General features: G+C 43.5%; 1 protein-coding gene across 1 annotated transcript in view; it reads left to right on the plus strand.

Moving 5' to 3' along the window:
* Nucleotides 1-17,652, plus strand: part of LOC145407664 (uncharacterized) — a 34,637-nt gene that overhangs the window by 1,519 nt on the left and 15,466 nt on the right. The window contains exon 2 of the mRNA XM_080278534.1: nucleotides 4,334-4,645. Coding sequence (XP_080134660.1) covers nucleotides 4,334-4,645 — 312 coding nt within the window. The remainder of the gene's footprint in view (nucleotides 1-4,333; nucleotides 4,646-17,652) is intronic.

A 17,652-nucleotide genomic window follows, 5' to 3' on the forward strand; every position in this document is an offset into this window, starting at 1 on the left:
TTCCTCTCCTCCATCCTTCTTTCCTTCCATCCTCTTTTGTCTTTCTTTCCTTCATTCTTTCCTTGTCCTTCTGCCTATGGGTGACTTTACACTCCCTCTTCTGTCTTTCTTTCCTTCATTCTTTCCTCTTCTTTCTGCCTGTGGGTGACTCTACAGAGTGACAAGCCAAATGGTTTCCTATACACCAGGAAACCATTTGCTACACTGAATGGTAACCAGATAACCAAATTTTGGCGCCTTGTGATTTAGTGGGTAATTATGGCACTCCAATCAGATTGAGCCGGTGAAGGTTTATATCCAAGGGGTGGTTGGGGTTTATTGCTCATGTAATGCCACTCAGGGATGAGTGAGGCTGGTCACTCTCATCTTAAATGTCAGGACCAATTTGCCTAGCCCCGGGCTTCTATGCTCCTCATGGGGCAATGTAGGATTGGATGATGGATGGATGGATGAAGTAGCTAATTTAAGTCCGGTATTCTCATTGGTTAAGGAAGCCCCCTAACTCCTTTTTCTAAGTGAATTAATTTGCATATTTTGCCATACAGTCCTACTCTGTGTTGCCTGAATCATTCTGATATCACCATACAATGTATTGATAATGTACAAAGGGATGTTAACTGGTCATATCCAAAAATAAATAGCTAAATAGGGGGTCATAGGGAGCTTCCATACCCGACAAGAATACCAGCTTGGAATTGTTAAGATTGACCTTATTGTAAAATTGGAGGCCCATATACAGGAAGTTCAGTGAGATGATGGAGAGTTTCATTTGCAGAACTGATGTATAGTTCCCCAATTTATAGATATTGTTACAAGTGTGAAAAATATAACTGTGTTTGCATTTACATGAAATGTTGAAGGCCTCAGGCGATATAGGGGTGAGTTTAGTCACTGACCTGATAAATAGGATTATTTATGAGTGTGTTGTCCCAGATGATTGGCTGAAGAGTGTAATTGTAAATGTGTATAAAGGGAAGGGTGATGCCCTGGAAAGAGGGAATTATAGAGGTATAAAGCTTTTAGATCAGATAATGAAGGTAATGGAGAGAGTTTTAGAAGGTATGATTAGAGAAAGAGTGAATATTGATGAGATGCAGTTTGGGTTTATGCCAGGTAGGGGGACCACTGATGCCATATTCATTGTTCGACAGCTTCAGGAAAAATATATTGGTAGGAGAAGGGATCTTTATTTTGTTTTTGTTGATTTGGAAAAGGCCTTTGACAGAGTCCCTAGAGAGGTGGTGAAGTGGGCAATGAGAAAGCTTGGCTTGGAGGAGTGGCTGGTTAGGGTGGTTATGGCCATGTATGTGGGTGCTCACACCCAGGTGAGAGTGAATGGAGATTTGAGTGATGAGTTTTCCGTGAATGTTGGTGTGCATCAGGGGTCAGTCTTGAGTCCCATGTTGTTTATCATGGTACTTGAAGCCCTTTCACGTGACTTTAGAAACGGACTCCCGTGGGAGTTGTTGTATGCTGATGATTTGGTGTTGATTGCAGAGAATGAAAGGGAGGCGGAGGAAAGGTTTAGGAAGTGGAGAGATGGTATGGGGCAAAAGGGTTTAAGGGTAAATGCAGATAAAACAAAAGTGATGATATCTAGGGTTGGTGGCGGTACTGTCAAAGACGAGGGAGAGTGGCCATGTGCAGTTTGCCACAAGGGCGTGGGAAGTAATTCCATCTTGTGCGGTGTGTGTGATAAATGGGTGCATAAGAGATGTAGTGGTATCAGAGGTAGACTGCGAGATAATGCTGATTTTATGTGTACGGCGTGCCGGGGTGAGCAGGTGGAGATCGTCAGACGTGAAAGAATTGAACTTGCTGGTGAATCTCTTGAGTGTGTGGAAGAGTTTTGTTATTTAGGAGACATGTTGTGTGCTGGAGGTGGGGCTGGAGCTAGCTCTGTGGCTAGGGTGAGAAGTGGTTGGAAGAAATTCAGGGAGCTCTTGCCTCTCCTGACATTGAGGGGGCTCTCCCTACGTGCTAAGGGGTCTTTGTATGCAGCGTGTGTTAGGAGTGTAATGCTGTATGGCAGTGAGACCTGGGCAGTGAAGGAGGAAGACATTCGCCGGCTCAGACGTACAGAAATGACAATGATTAGGTGGATGTGCAGTGCGTCCCTGCGTCCAAGGCCTGGAGGGGCTGGGTTTACAATGGAAGAGTTGAGAGGTAGGATGGGACTGGAGTGTATTGGTGTTGTGATGAGGAGAGGTAGATTGAGGTGGTTTGGACATGTGGAGAGGATGGGGGATGATAGTTGGGTGAGGAAGGTGAGAAGTGTTAATATTGGGGGTGGGGTTATGAGGGGTAGACCGAGAACGACATGGGACGAGGTCATTAAGTGTGACCTTAGGGTTAAGGGACTGAACAGGGAGGCTGCAATGGATCGTGCAGCATGGAGAGCCGCCATTAGGTGACCAAGGCCGACACATGCAAGCATGTTGGAGCCTTTAAAAACGAAAACGAAACAAAAACGAAAACGATATGACTTTAACCCCCATGCGCCGGTTGACATGTTACACCGTCACGATTTGGGGTGCGGAGCAACACCGGTTAACTTGTATAGCCGCAAGCATCTTCCCTCCTCCCTTTGAACCCACGACCATTTTCTTTGACAACCATAGGGTAGTTAGGTACCCAAGGTACCCCACTGACGCACGGCTCAGTCTGTTCACGGCACTGGTAGAGTGTAGGGTGATGTCTTCCTCATCCTCCTCATCTGATTCCGCTCCCCCATGCATGTGGCCAATTGCATCATTGATCCCTGCGAAAGTTCTGCCCATATCGCCGGGGAAAGGACTCAGTGACTGAGCAGGTTTTTGGGAAATTATAAATAGGTTTGCACAAGTGTGTGTGTGTGTGTGTGTGTGTGTGTGTGTGTGTTTTTACGTAACTGAAGTGTAAGATATTATAAGTTATATCTGTTAAGTGTTATGAAATAAGTGTTTTATAATAAGCTTTACCAGTGCATTGCAGTAAGTGTTACTGTTTATGGTTATTTGTGAAGCAGTGATTGGAAGTACTTTGAGTAACCCTATCTGGTACTGTGAAAGAAAACCATGAGTGCACAGGCGAGAAAGAAAATGACCTGGTTGGCTGTAACAAAATATATCCCTCGTTACTTAGAAAATAATAGTGAATATGTGAGAATTAACATATTTGTGATGTGAAGTACAAAAAAAGTTGTGTATAACATTAGTAATATTTTCATGATGCCCCTGATTAGTACAAATTAATCACAGTTTCTGTTCAAGTAATTATCTCGTACTCATCCATACTGCGCCAAACAGCCAGAGCATTTACTTCTCAGAGTGCAATTACCTGTAATTGTATTGTCAAGTGGAAATATAAGTGCCGTGGTAGAGGGAAATCATTATAATTGATGCAAGAAGTGAGTACAGATAATCAAAGAGCTGTTCTTTTCCCACACTTGTACGGGGCATATGGCATTATGAAATGGTCAGAAAACCCTATGGGGAGCCACATGAATAGGGTGATGACTTATCCTTACAATAGTAAGGAAAAGTCAAAGAATGAGTGAAAAATTCTGGGAGACTGGGCATTGTTACAATCACCACTCCGGCCAGTGTTGCCAGCGCTAGCTAGTGAGTCCAAGGTTACTGGCAGTGGCGTGCACTCGGATAAGCCCGCCAAAACACAGAAAACCAGTCATCTTTAACTTATCCTTACTCATCAACGGGACCACCTGGAGACGTGGAGATACTTTCATTTGAAAGAGGAAGAGTTGATGAGTCTTAAGTATCTTTAATTTTTTCTCTGGCTATTATAGTTTGGCAGATACAGTATTAGGTTTTGAAGTAAGGGTATTTTTTCCAAAATCATGGAAATCCCCCATAGGGAGGAGTGGGCGATGTCGGAGAACCTCAGGCGTGTGGGGGTTAAGAGTGCAGTATTGTATTATCAAAAAATTTTGGAAAATCTGTAGTTATATATATGGGGACAAAATCTGTAGAAATCTGAAAATTATTTTTTCACAAATTCGAACTAAATTTAGGTATATTAAGTTAAATTACTGACAATATTCCCATACTGTAGGGTGAATTATTTCCAAGAAAAAAGGTTCTCAAACAATTTAAGGTATTGCTTTAAAGCAATATTAATTACTTCATCCAGATGGTTCTGAGGTTTGTGGAATGGGGGGGAATGGCATGTCACACCTGCTTCACCCCTGGCTACAGGCCTGAATTGAAGAAACTTTTTAATCTGTAGAGAATGGTAGGTCACTCCTAAGCTGTGCATAATTGGTGACTGCAGTCTTAGAATAGCTAGTTAGGAATTCTGTTGTCATGAAGGTGGTAATATAAGGTTCTTTCAGGATTGTGGTGGTGAAGTGAGTCAGTGCACCAGCAGAGACCTGGAGCATCATCTCCCAGCCTCAGGAAAGCTTCCAGTAGCCTCGTCAACCCAAGCCTCAGTCACTGTACCCCATCCTGGTCCCTCCTCCAGCCAACCCTCAGCCTCTCTGCCTCCCAGCCAGTCTACCACCTCCCTGCCCCACACCCAGCCCACCACTTCACAAACTCCAGCAGCCACCAGTAGTCAGGCCAGCACCTCTGTCCACCTGCACCCAGACACCACCACCCACAGTGATTGTCACTCTAAGAATGTTGTGTCAGCCCTTGTTGAGGTAAGGGCATTCAAGTAATATCAGATGTATGGTACATTAAGTACTGGTATCAGAGTAACTGATGCAGCCCTTATTGTTAGTAAACAAAGTACACCTTTCCCCCACTATTCAAAAGGATGCATTCCACAAGAAGTGGTTGAATAACGAATTGGTCAAAGAAACCGATTTCTCCCATAAGATTGTGAAGAGATAAGGGGGCTAGGTTCCTGACCATCTTTGTCATTCAAAAAATATTCAGTAAAGGTGGAAAAAATACCGGTAAATATGAACGAAAGTCACACCGAGATTTGAGCTGTTATTTATAGACCTATGTTCCCAAGGAAAATTATTTTAGTACTACATACATCTCAGATGATTGAGATTTGATTTTTGATTAAAAAAATATTGGAGAACAAACAAAATATACCTATTTAGCGATATTAAAGAAAGCTACCTGAACGTCTTTGATAGCATATTTACTGCCAATCCCACTGAATGGACATGACGTCACCACACCTAACAAACTTAAATGTATTCAGTTTAAAACCATAATTAGCAGTGGAAGCCTAACTGGAAGCACTGAAACCTAATTAGGGGAATTTGACCCCAGGACCCCCTAGTGATTATAACCTACCTAACCTAGTGCAAACTAAGATATGCATTACGTAAAACTGGCACCAAAACAATATCGTGCGTTAAGAGCATTCGTTAATCATTGGCGCAATCATCACCCGACAATGCGATGGCGAAACACTCACTCGGGTTGGTGAGCACATAAATGCGCTTGACAAGGGAATAGTAGTGGTCTTGGGTGCCATGGTGGTGCTGTAGTATTCTACAAGGCCGAATAGAAATGCAGACGGATGAAGAGGCAACCGATCAGCAGGGCAGAGCACAGGAGACTGGGCAGCTCAACCGGTCTGTCTGGCGGCGCTCGGTTTGAATTGTCAAAATGGCAGGAGTAACCATGTCGAACAATGAAAAAGGGTATAGATTTATAAATGTCAAAACAACAAATTGTCGAATAACGATTGGTTGAAAAATGAGGGCTTGGTGTACCTGTATTGCATAGTCATCCATCAGCATAGTCAGCATGAAGGCATTGGTAAGGGGAGATGAAATATAGGCATCTTTCTTTTATGAATGCTATCTTTAGACATGATGTACTGATATTGTTTTGCTGTAGAATCTGCCCACCTCAGTTGACGGTGGAAAACAGTGTTGGATAATGATGAATGTCCATGGAAGTTAACCCCCTTCTTTACTGACATCCTCCCCCCCCCCCCAACATAAACACTACGTTCATTCCCCATACTGACCTGACAGCTCCCCCTCTTGTGGTGTGAGGGGTAGTGCACATTTTATTGCCATATCCAAACTATTCACTCTTTGTGATTTATTTGTATGCAGATGATGATATAAACCCAACATGATGTTATTGTTGTTTATAAAATAACTCATTATATTAGTTTACATATCTTAAGCTAAAGTACTGTTACCCAAGTAACTGCCGTACACATTGCATGCATGGGTTAAAGTACAGGTGGCAGTATTTAAGTAGAAGTACAGAAGAAATGCTCAAGTACAAGTACAAATACAAGTACAGAAGATTTGTGTAGTACTTACGCTAAGTCCAAGTCCAAGTACTTAACAGTGTACTTAAGTACAAGTACATTTCATAGGTTATTTATTTTAAAATGACATTTATTTCAAATTCAGTAGCTGATATATAATGAAGAAGCATATGATAGTAATAACAGAGTAACCTTACTAAAATGGAAATAAGCTCAAAAAAAGTTCTTTTATCTGTGCAGTTCTCAGATTTTAGGCTGTGAACCCAGGCACACAGGCCGTAAGTGGGTGAAGATCTGCCTTCAAGGCAGAAAGAGCTGCCCATAGTGCCTATTGAGTGAAGTTGATCAGAAGTGAGCCTACTCACTGGTAAAGATCTATATATCTATAGCCCGATGCCCAAATCCCACAAAGGGTGACACAAAACGCCTCCAGGTCGCTCTGTCACCCACCATTTACTACCCTCCCCCCAACTCACTCCCCCCTCCCTCATATACCTCTCAGCTTCATCCCTCCACCTCATCCTCGGTCTACCCCTCCCTCTCCTTCCATCCACCTCACCTACATACACCCTCTAAGTCAGTCTTTCATTCTCCATTCTCTCCACAAGTCCAAACCACCTCAGTGTATTTCTCCCATCTTCTCAACCACATCCACATCCACCCCACAATGTTTCTTCACTTATTTATTCGTCAACCTGTCCCTCCATGTCACTCCACATGCTCCTCTCAGGTAACTCATTTCCACTGCTCTCACTCTTGACTTGTTCCCCTCTTGCAAGGTCCACGCCTCGCTTCCATACGTCAGGGTAGGGATCATAGTACAGCACTATCATGCAGTGACTTCTTAACTTCCATACTCACCTCCCTATTTCTCATCACTGCTTTCAGTGAACCAACAACCTTCCTTCCTTGCTGTACCCTTTCACACACTTCATCCCCCAAAGTTACATCCTTACTCATCACACTACCCAAGTACTTGAATGCACTCACATTCTCCATATCCTAACCATCCAACCTCACTGTACATTCTGTGACTTCATTCCTCTCAAACACCATAACTTTATTCTTGTTTACATTAATTCTCAGATTCTCTTCCTACACACTGTCCCAAATTCATTCACCAAACCTTGCAACTCCCATTCATATTCACTTAACAATACTGTATCATCAGCAGACAGCAACACCGGAATCTTTCAGATCTCACCCTCATTCATTAGAGCCACCCACACATCCATGATACAAATTTAGATAAATATCCAAGTTTAATTGATAATCCTGAATCTAATAATAATAAGAAAATTTGTGATACAAAACATAAGTGTGATACATGCAGTCTTTAAGAATATGGAAGACAATTACTGGTATATTTATCTTGGCATATAATTGAATTTGTGATACAAAACCTAAGTGTGATGCTTGCAATCTTTATAAATATGGAAGTAAATTATATTTTCATTGGTTTGCAATTTTTGATGTTGCAGGTGGGGGCGCTCACCATCCACTCACTCAGTGTAGTGTTGCTCTCGGGTGTCTGCCCTTTCCTCTCCTCCTTCCTTCTTTCCTTCCTTCCTCTTCAGTCATTGTATACTTCATTCTTTCCCTGTACTTATGCCTACAGGTGACTTTACACTCTCTCTTCTGTCTTTCTTTCCTTCATTCTTTCCTCTTCCTTCTGCCTATGGGTGACTCTACACTGAGTGATAAGCCAAGTGGTTTTCTGTATACTGTACCAGGAAACCATTTACGATGCCGGGTGGTAACCATATAACCAAATTATGGTGCCTGGTGGTTTAGTGGGTAATTATGGCACTCCAATCAGATTGTGGAAAGGATTGTGGAAAGTATTATGAATATATGGAGTAGATGGGAAGTTGTTGAATGCTGTGAAGAGTATGTATGATGGTGCTAAGGCTGCAGTGCGTGTGTATGGTGAACTGAGTGAATTTTTCTCTTTGAAGGTTGGGTTGAAACAGGGATGTGTCATGTTTCCATGGTTGTTCCATCTGTACATGGATGGGGTAATAAAAGAGGTACAAGGTAGGGCAGTGGATGTTGGAGTGGCCTTGGTGAGAGAGGGTAGTGTTTGGAAACTCCCTGTACTGTTGTTTGCAGATGATACAGGGAACTGTGTTGTTGAGTGAGGATGAAGGGAGCTGCAAGACTTGGTGGATGAGTTTGGGAGTGTGTGTAAAAAATGGAATCTAAGGTGTGTGTAGGGAAGAGTAAAGTGATGGTCTTTGAGAGAGGTTAAGTCAGTGAATGTAAAGTGAGGTTGGATGGTGAGGAAATGGATAATGTGAGTATGTTTAAGTACTTGGGTAGTGTGTTGGGTAAGGATGAAAGTTTGGAGGGTGAAGTGCTTGAAAGGGTACAACAAGGAAGGAAGGTTGCTGGTACCTTGAAAGTGAAAGTGAAAGAAACAGGGAAGTGAGCATGGAAATGAAAAAGTTACTACATGACAATATTGTGATACCAACTCTAATGTATGGAAGTGAAGCTTGGATGTTGTTGGAAGGACACAAGTCAAGAGTGAGAGCAGTGGAAATGAGTTAAGAGGAGCCTGTGGAGTCACATGGGGAGGCAGGCTGACAAATGAGGATATAAAGGAGCATTGTGGTGTGGATGTGGATGTGATAGGAAGCGTTAGGAGGAACACACTGAAGTGGTTTGGCCACGTGGAGAGGATGGAGGGTGAGAGACTGACGAGGAGAGTGTATGTGAGTGAGGTGGAGGGGGGGAGAGGGAGAGGGAAGCCGAGGATGAGATGGAGAGGTGGAGTGGAGAGGTATATGAGAGGGGTGTAAGTTGGGAGCAGGGCAGTGAAATGGCGGGGGACAGGGCAACGTGGAGGCGATTTGTTTGTGGCCACCCCGTACGGGATTGAGGCGTCTGGCAATAGATAGATAGATAGAGACAGTCAGATTGAGCTGGTCAAGGTTTATATCCAAGGGGTGGTTGGGGTTTATTGCTTATGTAATAACACTTAGGGATAAATGAGGCTGGTCACTCTCATCTTAAATGTCAGGACCAACTTGCCTAGCCCCGGGCTTCTATGTTCCTCATAGGGCAACGTAGGATTGGATGATGGATGGATGATTGGATGCAATTTATGATTGGTAAATAAAATTAGAAATAATAATGGCAGATATTTAAACGTTAATAAGTATTTAAGCTCAACCTTTGTGGGCCTAGTTGGGGGTGGTATGAGGGGGACTTATAACTCCAACACTGAAAAATGCTTGTCATAGCTGAGAATGGGGGTGGGGTGGGGGCTTTAATGCCCACACTGAAAAATGCTCGTGTTAGCTAAAAACTATCAATGATGGAAGTTTGCTACTTGACATAGGCCATCTCAAATTTATTTGCCACGTTTTAACACCAAAAAAATTCCGGATTCGACCAAAAGCTTTTTGTCTCATAACGTAATTCCTTAAGCCATATTCCAACAAATTTAGCTCTTTAGGCTGATGTACAGTTACCTTCACCATGCAACAAAAGCTTATACAAGTTTGAGGTCAGGTCACCAGTCGACATCAACAGAGTCAGTCTTGGTATATATCCATCACAGTATCTGACTAATTTTAATACTTATTGACGCAGACACACGGCAGTTTTGCCATACTTTCTTTTAGGAACACAATTGTTTGACTGTAAAGAAAAAATGAAGTTTTCATTAAGTCACTAGAGGTCAAGTGTGGTCAGGTCAGGTCACTTTTGGGGCATGATATACCAACTTCACACTGCTTGCAGACTGCCTTGAAATTTCAAGTACTCGTAGCATCCACTGGTAATTTCAAGCAGCTCCATATGTCAGGATGCTTAGATAATGCCATAATGCCATTCTGAGTGCTATAAATGGTGGCTAAAGAAAGACAACTACTGAAGTGTGAGGTTGCAGAAAGACAACTACTGAAGTGTGAGGTTGCAGAAAGACAACTACTGAAGTGTGAGGTTGCAGACAGGAAGTAAGTAAACATGCTGGTGCCTGTTAAGATTTGAAGTGTGTGTGCACCAGAGCTGCCAGATAGGACTAGTAGCATTTGAGCTTAAGTTATCTATCTATCTACCTATTGCCAGACGCCTCAATCCCGTATAGGATGGCCACAAACAAATCGCCTCCACGTTGCCCTGTCCCCCACCATTTCACTGCCCTGCTCCCAAATCACACCCCTCTCATATACCTCTCCACTTCATCCCTCCATCTCATCCTCGGCCTCCCCTTCCCTCTCCCTCCCTCCACCTCGCTCACATACACTCTCCTCGTCAGTCTTTCACCCTCCTTCCTCTCCACATGGCCAGACCACCTTAGTGTGTTCCTCCTAGCGCTTCCTATCGCATCCACATCCACACCACAACGCTTCTTTATACTGTCATTTGTCAGCCTGTCTCTCCATGTGACTTCACCTCTTCTTCAATAACTCATTTCCTCAGCTGTCACTCTTGACTTGTGTCCTTCCAACAACGTCCAAGCTTCACTTCCATACGTCAGAGTTGGTATCACAATATTGTCATGTAGTAACTTTTTCACTTCCATGCTCACTTCCCTGTTTCTTATCACTGCTTTCAAGGAACCAGCAACCTTTCTTCCTTGTTGTACCCTTTCAAGCACTTCACCCTCCAAACTTTCATCCTTACTCATCACACTCCACAAGTACTTAAACGTACTCACATTTCTATTTCCTCACCATCCAACCTCACTGTACATTCACTGACTTCACCTCTCTCAAAGACCATCATTTTATTCTACCCTACATTCACCTTCAGATTCCGTTTCTTACACACTCTCCCAAACTCATCCACCAAGCCTCGCAGATCCCCTTCGTCTTCGCTTAACAACACAACATCATCTGCAAACAACAGTTCAGGGAGTTTCCAAACACCACCCTCTCTCACTAGGGCCACTCCAACATCCACCGCCCTGCCTTGTACCTCTTTTATTACCCCATCCAAGTATAGATTGAACAACCATGGAGACATGACACATCCCTGTTTCAACCCAACCTTCAAAGAAAAAATTCACTCAGGTCACCATCCACACACACTGCAGCCTTAGCACCATCATACATACTCTTCACAGCATTCAACAACTTCCCATCTACTCCTTATATTCTTAATTCTTTCCACAATCTTTGTCTACACCCTGTCATATGCTTTCTCCAAATCCTTGAAGGCCATATACAACTTCTTTCCTTTCTCTAGAAACTTTTCCACTAAAGATCTAAGAATGAATATCTGATCTACATAGCCTCTTCTATCCTACTGATTTCTTCCTGTTTTCTCACCTCCCTCTTCCCAGCCATTCCCCAGCCACTTATACTCGCATTACTTCCATTCTTTATGTTCAACAATTCCTTAAAGTGTTCTTTCCACCTGCTCACTTTTTCTCCCTTCTCCACTAGTAATCTACCATTTTTATCTTTCACTCCCCTACTAACTTCACTGCTACCCTGTCTTACTCTCCTCACCTCTTTCCAGAACATTTTCTTACAGTCCATCCACTTTACACTCAAATTCCTTCCAAATTCCTCATGAACTCTCTTCTTACTCTCTCATACTAATCTTTTTACCTCTCTCTTGCATTCTACATATAACTCTCTCTTCTGCTTCTCAACTTCTTCCACGCCCCTATTTCTCATCCATTCATTGTATGCTTTCTTCTTTTGTGCCACAGTCTGTCTCACCTCTTCATTCCACCATGCTGTTCCTTGCACCCCCTTCCATCTTCTCTTCACCCCACACATCACATCACACGCTGCACATATTTCTTCTGCCATTTGCAGATGATACTGCACTGGTGGCTGATTCAGAGGAGAAATTGAGACAGTTGGTAGAGGAGTTTGGAAGGGTGTGTGAAAGGAGGAAATCGAAAGTAAATGTGAATAAGAGTAAAGTGATGAAGTGTACGAGGTTGGTAGATGGTAGGGGGATGAATATAGTTTTGAATGGTGAGTTGCTTGAGGAGGTAGAGTGTTTTAAATATTTAGGGTCACATGTTGCTGTGGATGGAAGAATAGATGCAGAAGTGAAGTTTAGAATGAATGAAGTAGATAAGGTGCTGCGAGGAATGAAAAAAGTGTTTAGATGTCATATGCTTTAAATGGATGTAAAGAGAAGGCTGTATGAGGGTGTTGTGGTACCAACTGCGTTATATGGGGCTGAAACATGGAATATGGGTGTAGCAGAGAGGAAAAGTTTGAATGTAATGGAGATGAGGTGTCTGAGGAGTATGTGTGGAGTGACGCGTGTGGATCGAGTGCGAAATGATGAAGTACGAAGGAGAACTGGAGTTGTTCCGGAGATGGCTGGTAGAGTTGAGCAGAGGGTGTTGCGATGGTTTGGGCATACGGAGAGAATGGATAATGAGCGATTGGTGAAAAAGATAACTAGATCTGATGTGAGAGGTATATGGCTGAGAGGGAGACCACGAATAGGATGGATGGACAGCGTGAAGAGGGCGCTGAATGCGAGAGGGATGTTAGTTGAGCAAGGAAGAGTGGCTGTGCGTGACAGAAATAAATGGAGAGAAATTGTGAATGAATAAATGATGACGCAGCCCTGAGGGGATATTCTCCTGCATTTGGTCTGATCAGCTAGTCAGGTCAGGTGCGGGTAAGGGGATGGGTCTGTTATGATGTGGCAGGGGTAAACCAGCTCTGCTGTCGGGCCCTGCTGCGGATGTCACTGATTGCACTGCGCAATTGACCCTCGTGCGGTGTGGTGCGTTGAGGATCTGTCCCTACTCCCCTCTGGGGCTAAGATGCGAATGAATGTGTTTGAATGGATGAGTAAATGGGGAGTGTGTCGTCCTGTCTTGGCTACCTCCCTTTCCTTGGGGGAAGCAGCCTAGGTATATGGGTAGATAGAGTATCTTGCACACACCTTCCACATCCCCCATCTGCTCCAATTCATATTTCCCCAATTGTTCCTCCACTTCTCTCTTATGTATGCCTTTTTCTCAATCTCTTGTAACCTTTCCACTCTCCTTGCAACTACTCCTACCTCCTGTCCTTCCCTTCTTCTATTTGTCCATCTTACTTGGATCTTGATTCTGGCCACCACCAGGTAGTGGTCAGAAAGTCCACTCCCCCAGTCTCAATAAGCTCTTGCATCCATTACACGTCTTCGCATCCTTTCATCCACACACACATAATCAATCATTGCCTTCCTCTCATTCAATTCACCACTCACCCTTTTCATCACTCACGATGTATACCTGTGGATCGTTTTGTGCCTGAAGAGGGTATTGGCTATCACCAACCCCCTCCCGGCACAAATGTCCACTAATGCACTGCCATTCTCATGTATCTCACCAGGCTCACCCCACTCACCAACTGTTCCATCTACCTTCACATTCCCTACTTTACCATTCATATCACCAATCAAAAACACTCTCTCATTCCTTCCAAACTTTCCATGCACACTTCCACATTTGTCCAGAACTCTTCTCACACTCTGCTTGCACGATCTTGCATTGGCGCATACACGCACACAATCGTCCACATTTGTATTCCAGCTTTCAATTTTACCCACACAATCCTTGAGCCAAGTGATCCATAATCTCTTATGTTCTTCTTCCATCTTTTACTCACAACAATACACACTCCTTCCTTTGCCCTCTCATTCTCACCTACTCCTGCACATATACCCCATCTATACTCCCATTCTCTCACACTCTCTCCTGTCTATTTAGTTTCAGTTACTCCATATACATCCACTTTCGCACTCTCAAGCACCTGGACAATCTCTCTCTCTTTCACCTCATCATTTGCACCCCTTACATTCCACGTCGCAATCCGTACCATGTCCTTTGTCCGGTCCTTGGTTGTCATCTTTTGGTCAGTCCTTGTCCGAGGCTTCTTGTTCGACTTTTTAGTTAGCTCTTTTCCGGGGAGGGGCACTAACCCTCCCCCAACCCTTTTAGTCGCCTGATACGACAAGCAGGGATACTGGGGGAGTATTCTTGAAAACCCCCCTATCCCCAGGGAAGGTAAACATGCTGGTGCCTGTTAAGACTTTGAAGTGTGTGTGCACCAGAGTTGCCAGATAGGACTAGTAGCGATTGAGCTTAAGTTATTATTATGATATAAATTAATTCAGTCATTTGAAATAAATACTATCCATCCATCCATCCATCATCCAATCCTACATTGCCCCATGAGGAGCATAGGAGCCCGGGGCTAGGCAAGTTGGTCCTGACATTTAAGATGAGAGTGTCCAGCCTCACTCATCCCTGAGTGTCATTACATGAGCAATAAACCCCAACCATCCCTTGGATATAAACCGTCAACGGCTCAATCCGATTGGAGTGCCGTGATTGCCCACCAAACCACCAGGTGCGAAAATTTGGTTATTTGGTTACCACCCAGCATAGTAAATGGTTTCCTGGTGTACAGGAAACCATTTGGCTTGTCACTCAGTGTAAAGTCGCCCACAGGCAGAAGGAAGAGGAAAGAATGAAGGAAAGAAAGACAGAAGAGTTAAGGCACCCATAGGCAGAAGGACAAGGAAAGAATGAAGGAAAGAAAGACAGAAGAGGTAAATACTAAACTTATTATAATCAGTTTAATGCCATTGACAAAGCAGTTATTGTCACTTAATTTTTTAAGCAGTGTAGCTTATATGATTCTACTGTAGCTACTTGAAAATTACTTGAAAGTACTTGATTTTTTTCAAGTACATATGGCCCAAGTTCAAGTACAGTACAAGTACAAGTACAGGCATCCATCCATCCATCATCCAATCCTACATTGCCCCATGAGGAGCATAGAAGCCCGGGGCTAGGCAGTTGGTCCTGACATTTAAGATGAGTACCCCGGTTTAATGATCTAAATGGCTAGTTAAAACCCCATCGTTAGGTGGGGTATCGTATGTCGGGGTACTTTTAACATGTATTTCAGTGTGGACTGTTTACCAGAGTTGGGTTCCCCCTAAACCAAGTCCAAAACACACCCAGATGAGCCCAAAAACAGGTTTAAAGGCAACCAAAATGGCCTAACAGCTGTCAAGGAAGCTAACCTAAGCCTAACACCCGTAAATAACTTACCTAAACCAACAAATATAATCTGAATATCGTGAAATATAAGTTTGAAAAAAATCAGCCTTAGTAAACTGTACCCCAAAATGACAATGCTCACCCCACCTGTGGCTAAAACACATTAATTGAAGTCTAAAAGCAGTTTATAAATCAACCTAAACATACAATTTTAATCTAAAATATCATCAAAATCGGTAAGAAAAATCAAAACCCATCGTTAAACCGGGGTTTAGCTATCATAAGGTGGGGTATGGTGCAATTTCTACCCTCATCGTTAAGCTGGGATATCGGATCTAGGGGTATTGTATATCTAGGTATTACTGTACATTGATTTTTAAAATCCAAAGTACTGGTACAAGTACAAGTACTCAAGATCTTGTACTTAAGTCCAAGTACAAGTACTTGTGTTTGGATCCAAGCCTGACACATTGGCTTGAAGAAAATGTCATGCACAGATGAATGGCATATTTATTTGCCCTGTGAGCTATGTGTGGCATCTCGAAGTGGAGCAGACAGAAGCGTAAAGCATGTGTGTACATATGTGATGGTGATGGCAACCTTGAACCACTCGTTGCTGAGAGTGTGGCATCATTTAGCTCACCGTTAATTTTCTCTTTCTCCTCCTCCTCCTCCTCACTCACATCAACCTCGCTATCGTTTTCATGATCATAATTGGCATCACTGTCGTCCACTGACACATCTGACACTGTTGCATCATCATCTTATACTGTACATCTAAATCACTCTCATCGTGAGGAATAAACTCCTCATCACTATCAGAACCATGAGAGAAGAATATCCTTGGCATCTTCTCTTGTGGTTAAGTGTGTGGTAACTGTGCCTATCTCAGGCAGTCTGAGGGGTGTAATAATTGTTTCTGTATGTCTCCAGAAGATATACCGGTAGTACAATATCCATAGTTCGTTCGTTCATTTGTTTTTGAAGGCACCAACATGCTTGCATGCATCGGCCTTGGCCACCTAATGGTGGCTGTCCATGCTGCTTGATCTGTGGCAACTTCCCTATTCAGTCCCATATCCCTGTGGTCACACTCAGTGACCTCGTCCCAGGTTTTTTTCGGTCTGCCTCTTGCAACCCTACCCCTAACATTAACACTTCTCACTTTTTCCACTCATTTATCATCCCCCATCCTTTCCACATGCCCAAACTATCTCGGTCTACCTCTCCTCATCACGACACCAATACACTCCAGTCTCATCCTACCCCTCATCTCTTCCATTGTAAACATCCCCCCCCAGGCCGCACACTCAGAGACATGCTGCACATCCACCTATCATTGTCATTTCTATACGTTTGAGCCTGCGGATATCCTCTTCCTCTGCTGCCCAAGTCTCACTACCATACAGCATTACACTCCTGACACATGCTGCATACGAAGATCCCTTAGTACAGAGGGAGAACCCTCTCAATGTCAGGAGAGGCAACAGCTCCCTGAACTACTTCCAACCACTTCTTACTCTAGCCACAGAGCTAGTTCCAGCCCCACTTTCAGCACATAACATGTCTCCCAATAACAAAAGTCTTCCACAGACTCAAGAGACTCACTAGCAAGCTCATTAATTTCATGCCGGACAATCTCCATTTGCTCTCCCTGACACATCGCACACATGAAATCAGCATTATCTTGCAGTCTACATCTCTTATGCACCCACTTATTGCAGACATTGCACAAGGTGGAATAACTTCCCATGCCTTTGTGGCAAATTGCACATGGCCAGTCTCCCTCTTCTTTGACAGTACTGCCACCAGCCCTATATACCATCAGTTTTGTTTTTTCTGCATTTACCATATAACCAAATTTTGGTGCCTGGTGGTTTAGTGGGTAATTACGGCACTCCAATCGGATTGAGCTGGTGAAGGTTTATATCCATGGGGTGGTTGGGGTTCATTGCTCATGTAATGCCACTCAGGGATGAGTGAGGCTTGTCACTCTCATCTTAAATGTCAGGACCAACTTGCCTATCCCCAGGCTCCTATGCTCCTCATGGGGCAATGTAGGATTGGATGATGGATGGATACTCTTAAGCTTTTGTGCCCCATACCACTTCTTCACTTCCCTAATCTTTCCTCCACCTCCCTTTCATTCTCTGCTACCAGCACCAAATCATCAGCATACATCTCCCATGGGAGTCCATTTCTGAAGTTACATGAGAGAGCTTCAAGTAACATGATAAACAACAATGGACTCAAAACTGACCCCATGGTGCACTCCAGTATTCACGGAAAACTCATCACTCAAGTTTCCATTCACCTTTTCCTGGATGCAAGCACCCACATACATGGTCATAACCACCCCAACCAGCCACTTCTCGATTCCAGGCTTTCTCATTGCCCACCTCACCACCTCTCAAGGGACTCTGTCAAAGGCCTTCTCCAAATCAACAAAACCAAAGTACAGT

The sequence above is a fragment of the Coenobita brevimanus genome, chromosome 74 (assembly GCF_032717465.1).
Source record: "Coenobita brevimanus isolate Jiangsu-jjx chromosome 74, ASM3271746v2, whole genome shotgun sequence".
In the NCBI taxonomy this organism is placed as follows: Eukaryota; Metazoa; Arthropoda; class Malacostraca; order Decapoda; family Coenobitidae; genus Coenobita; species Coenobita brevimanus.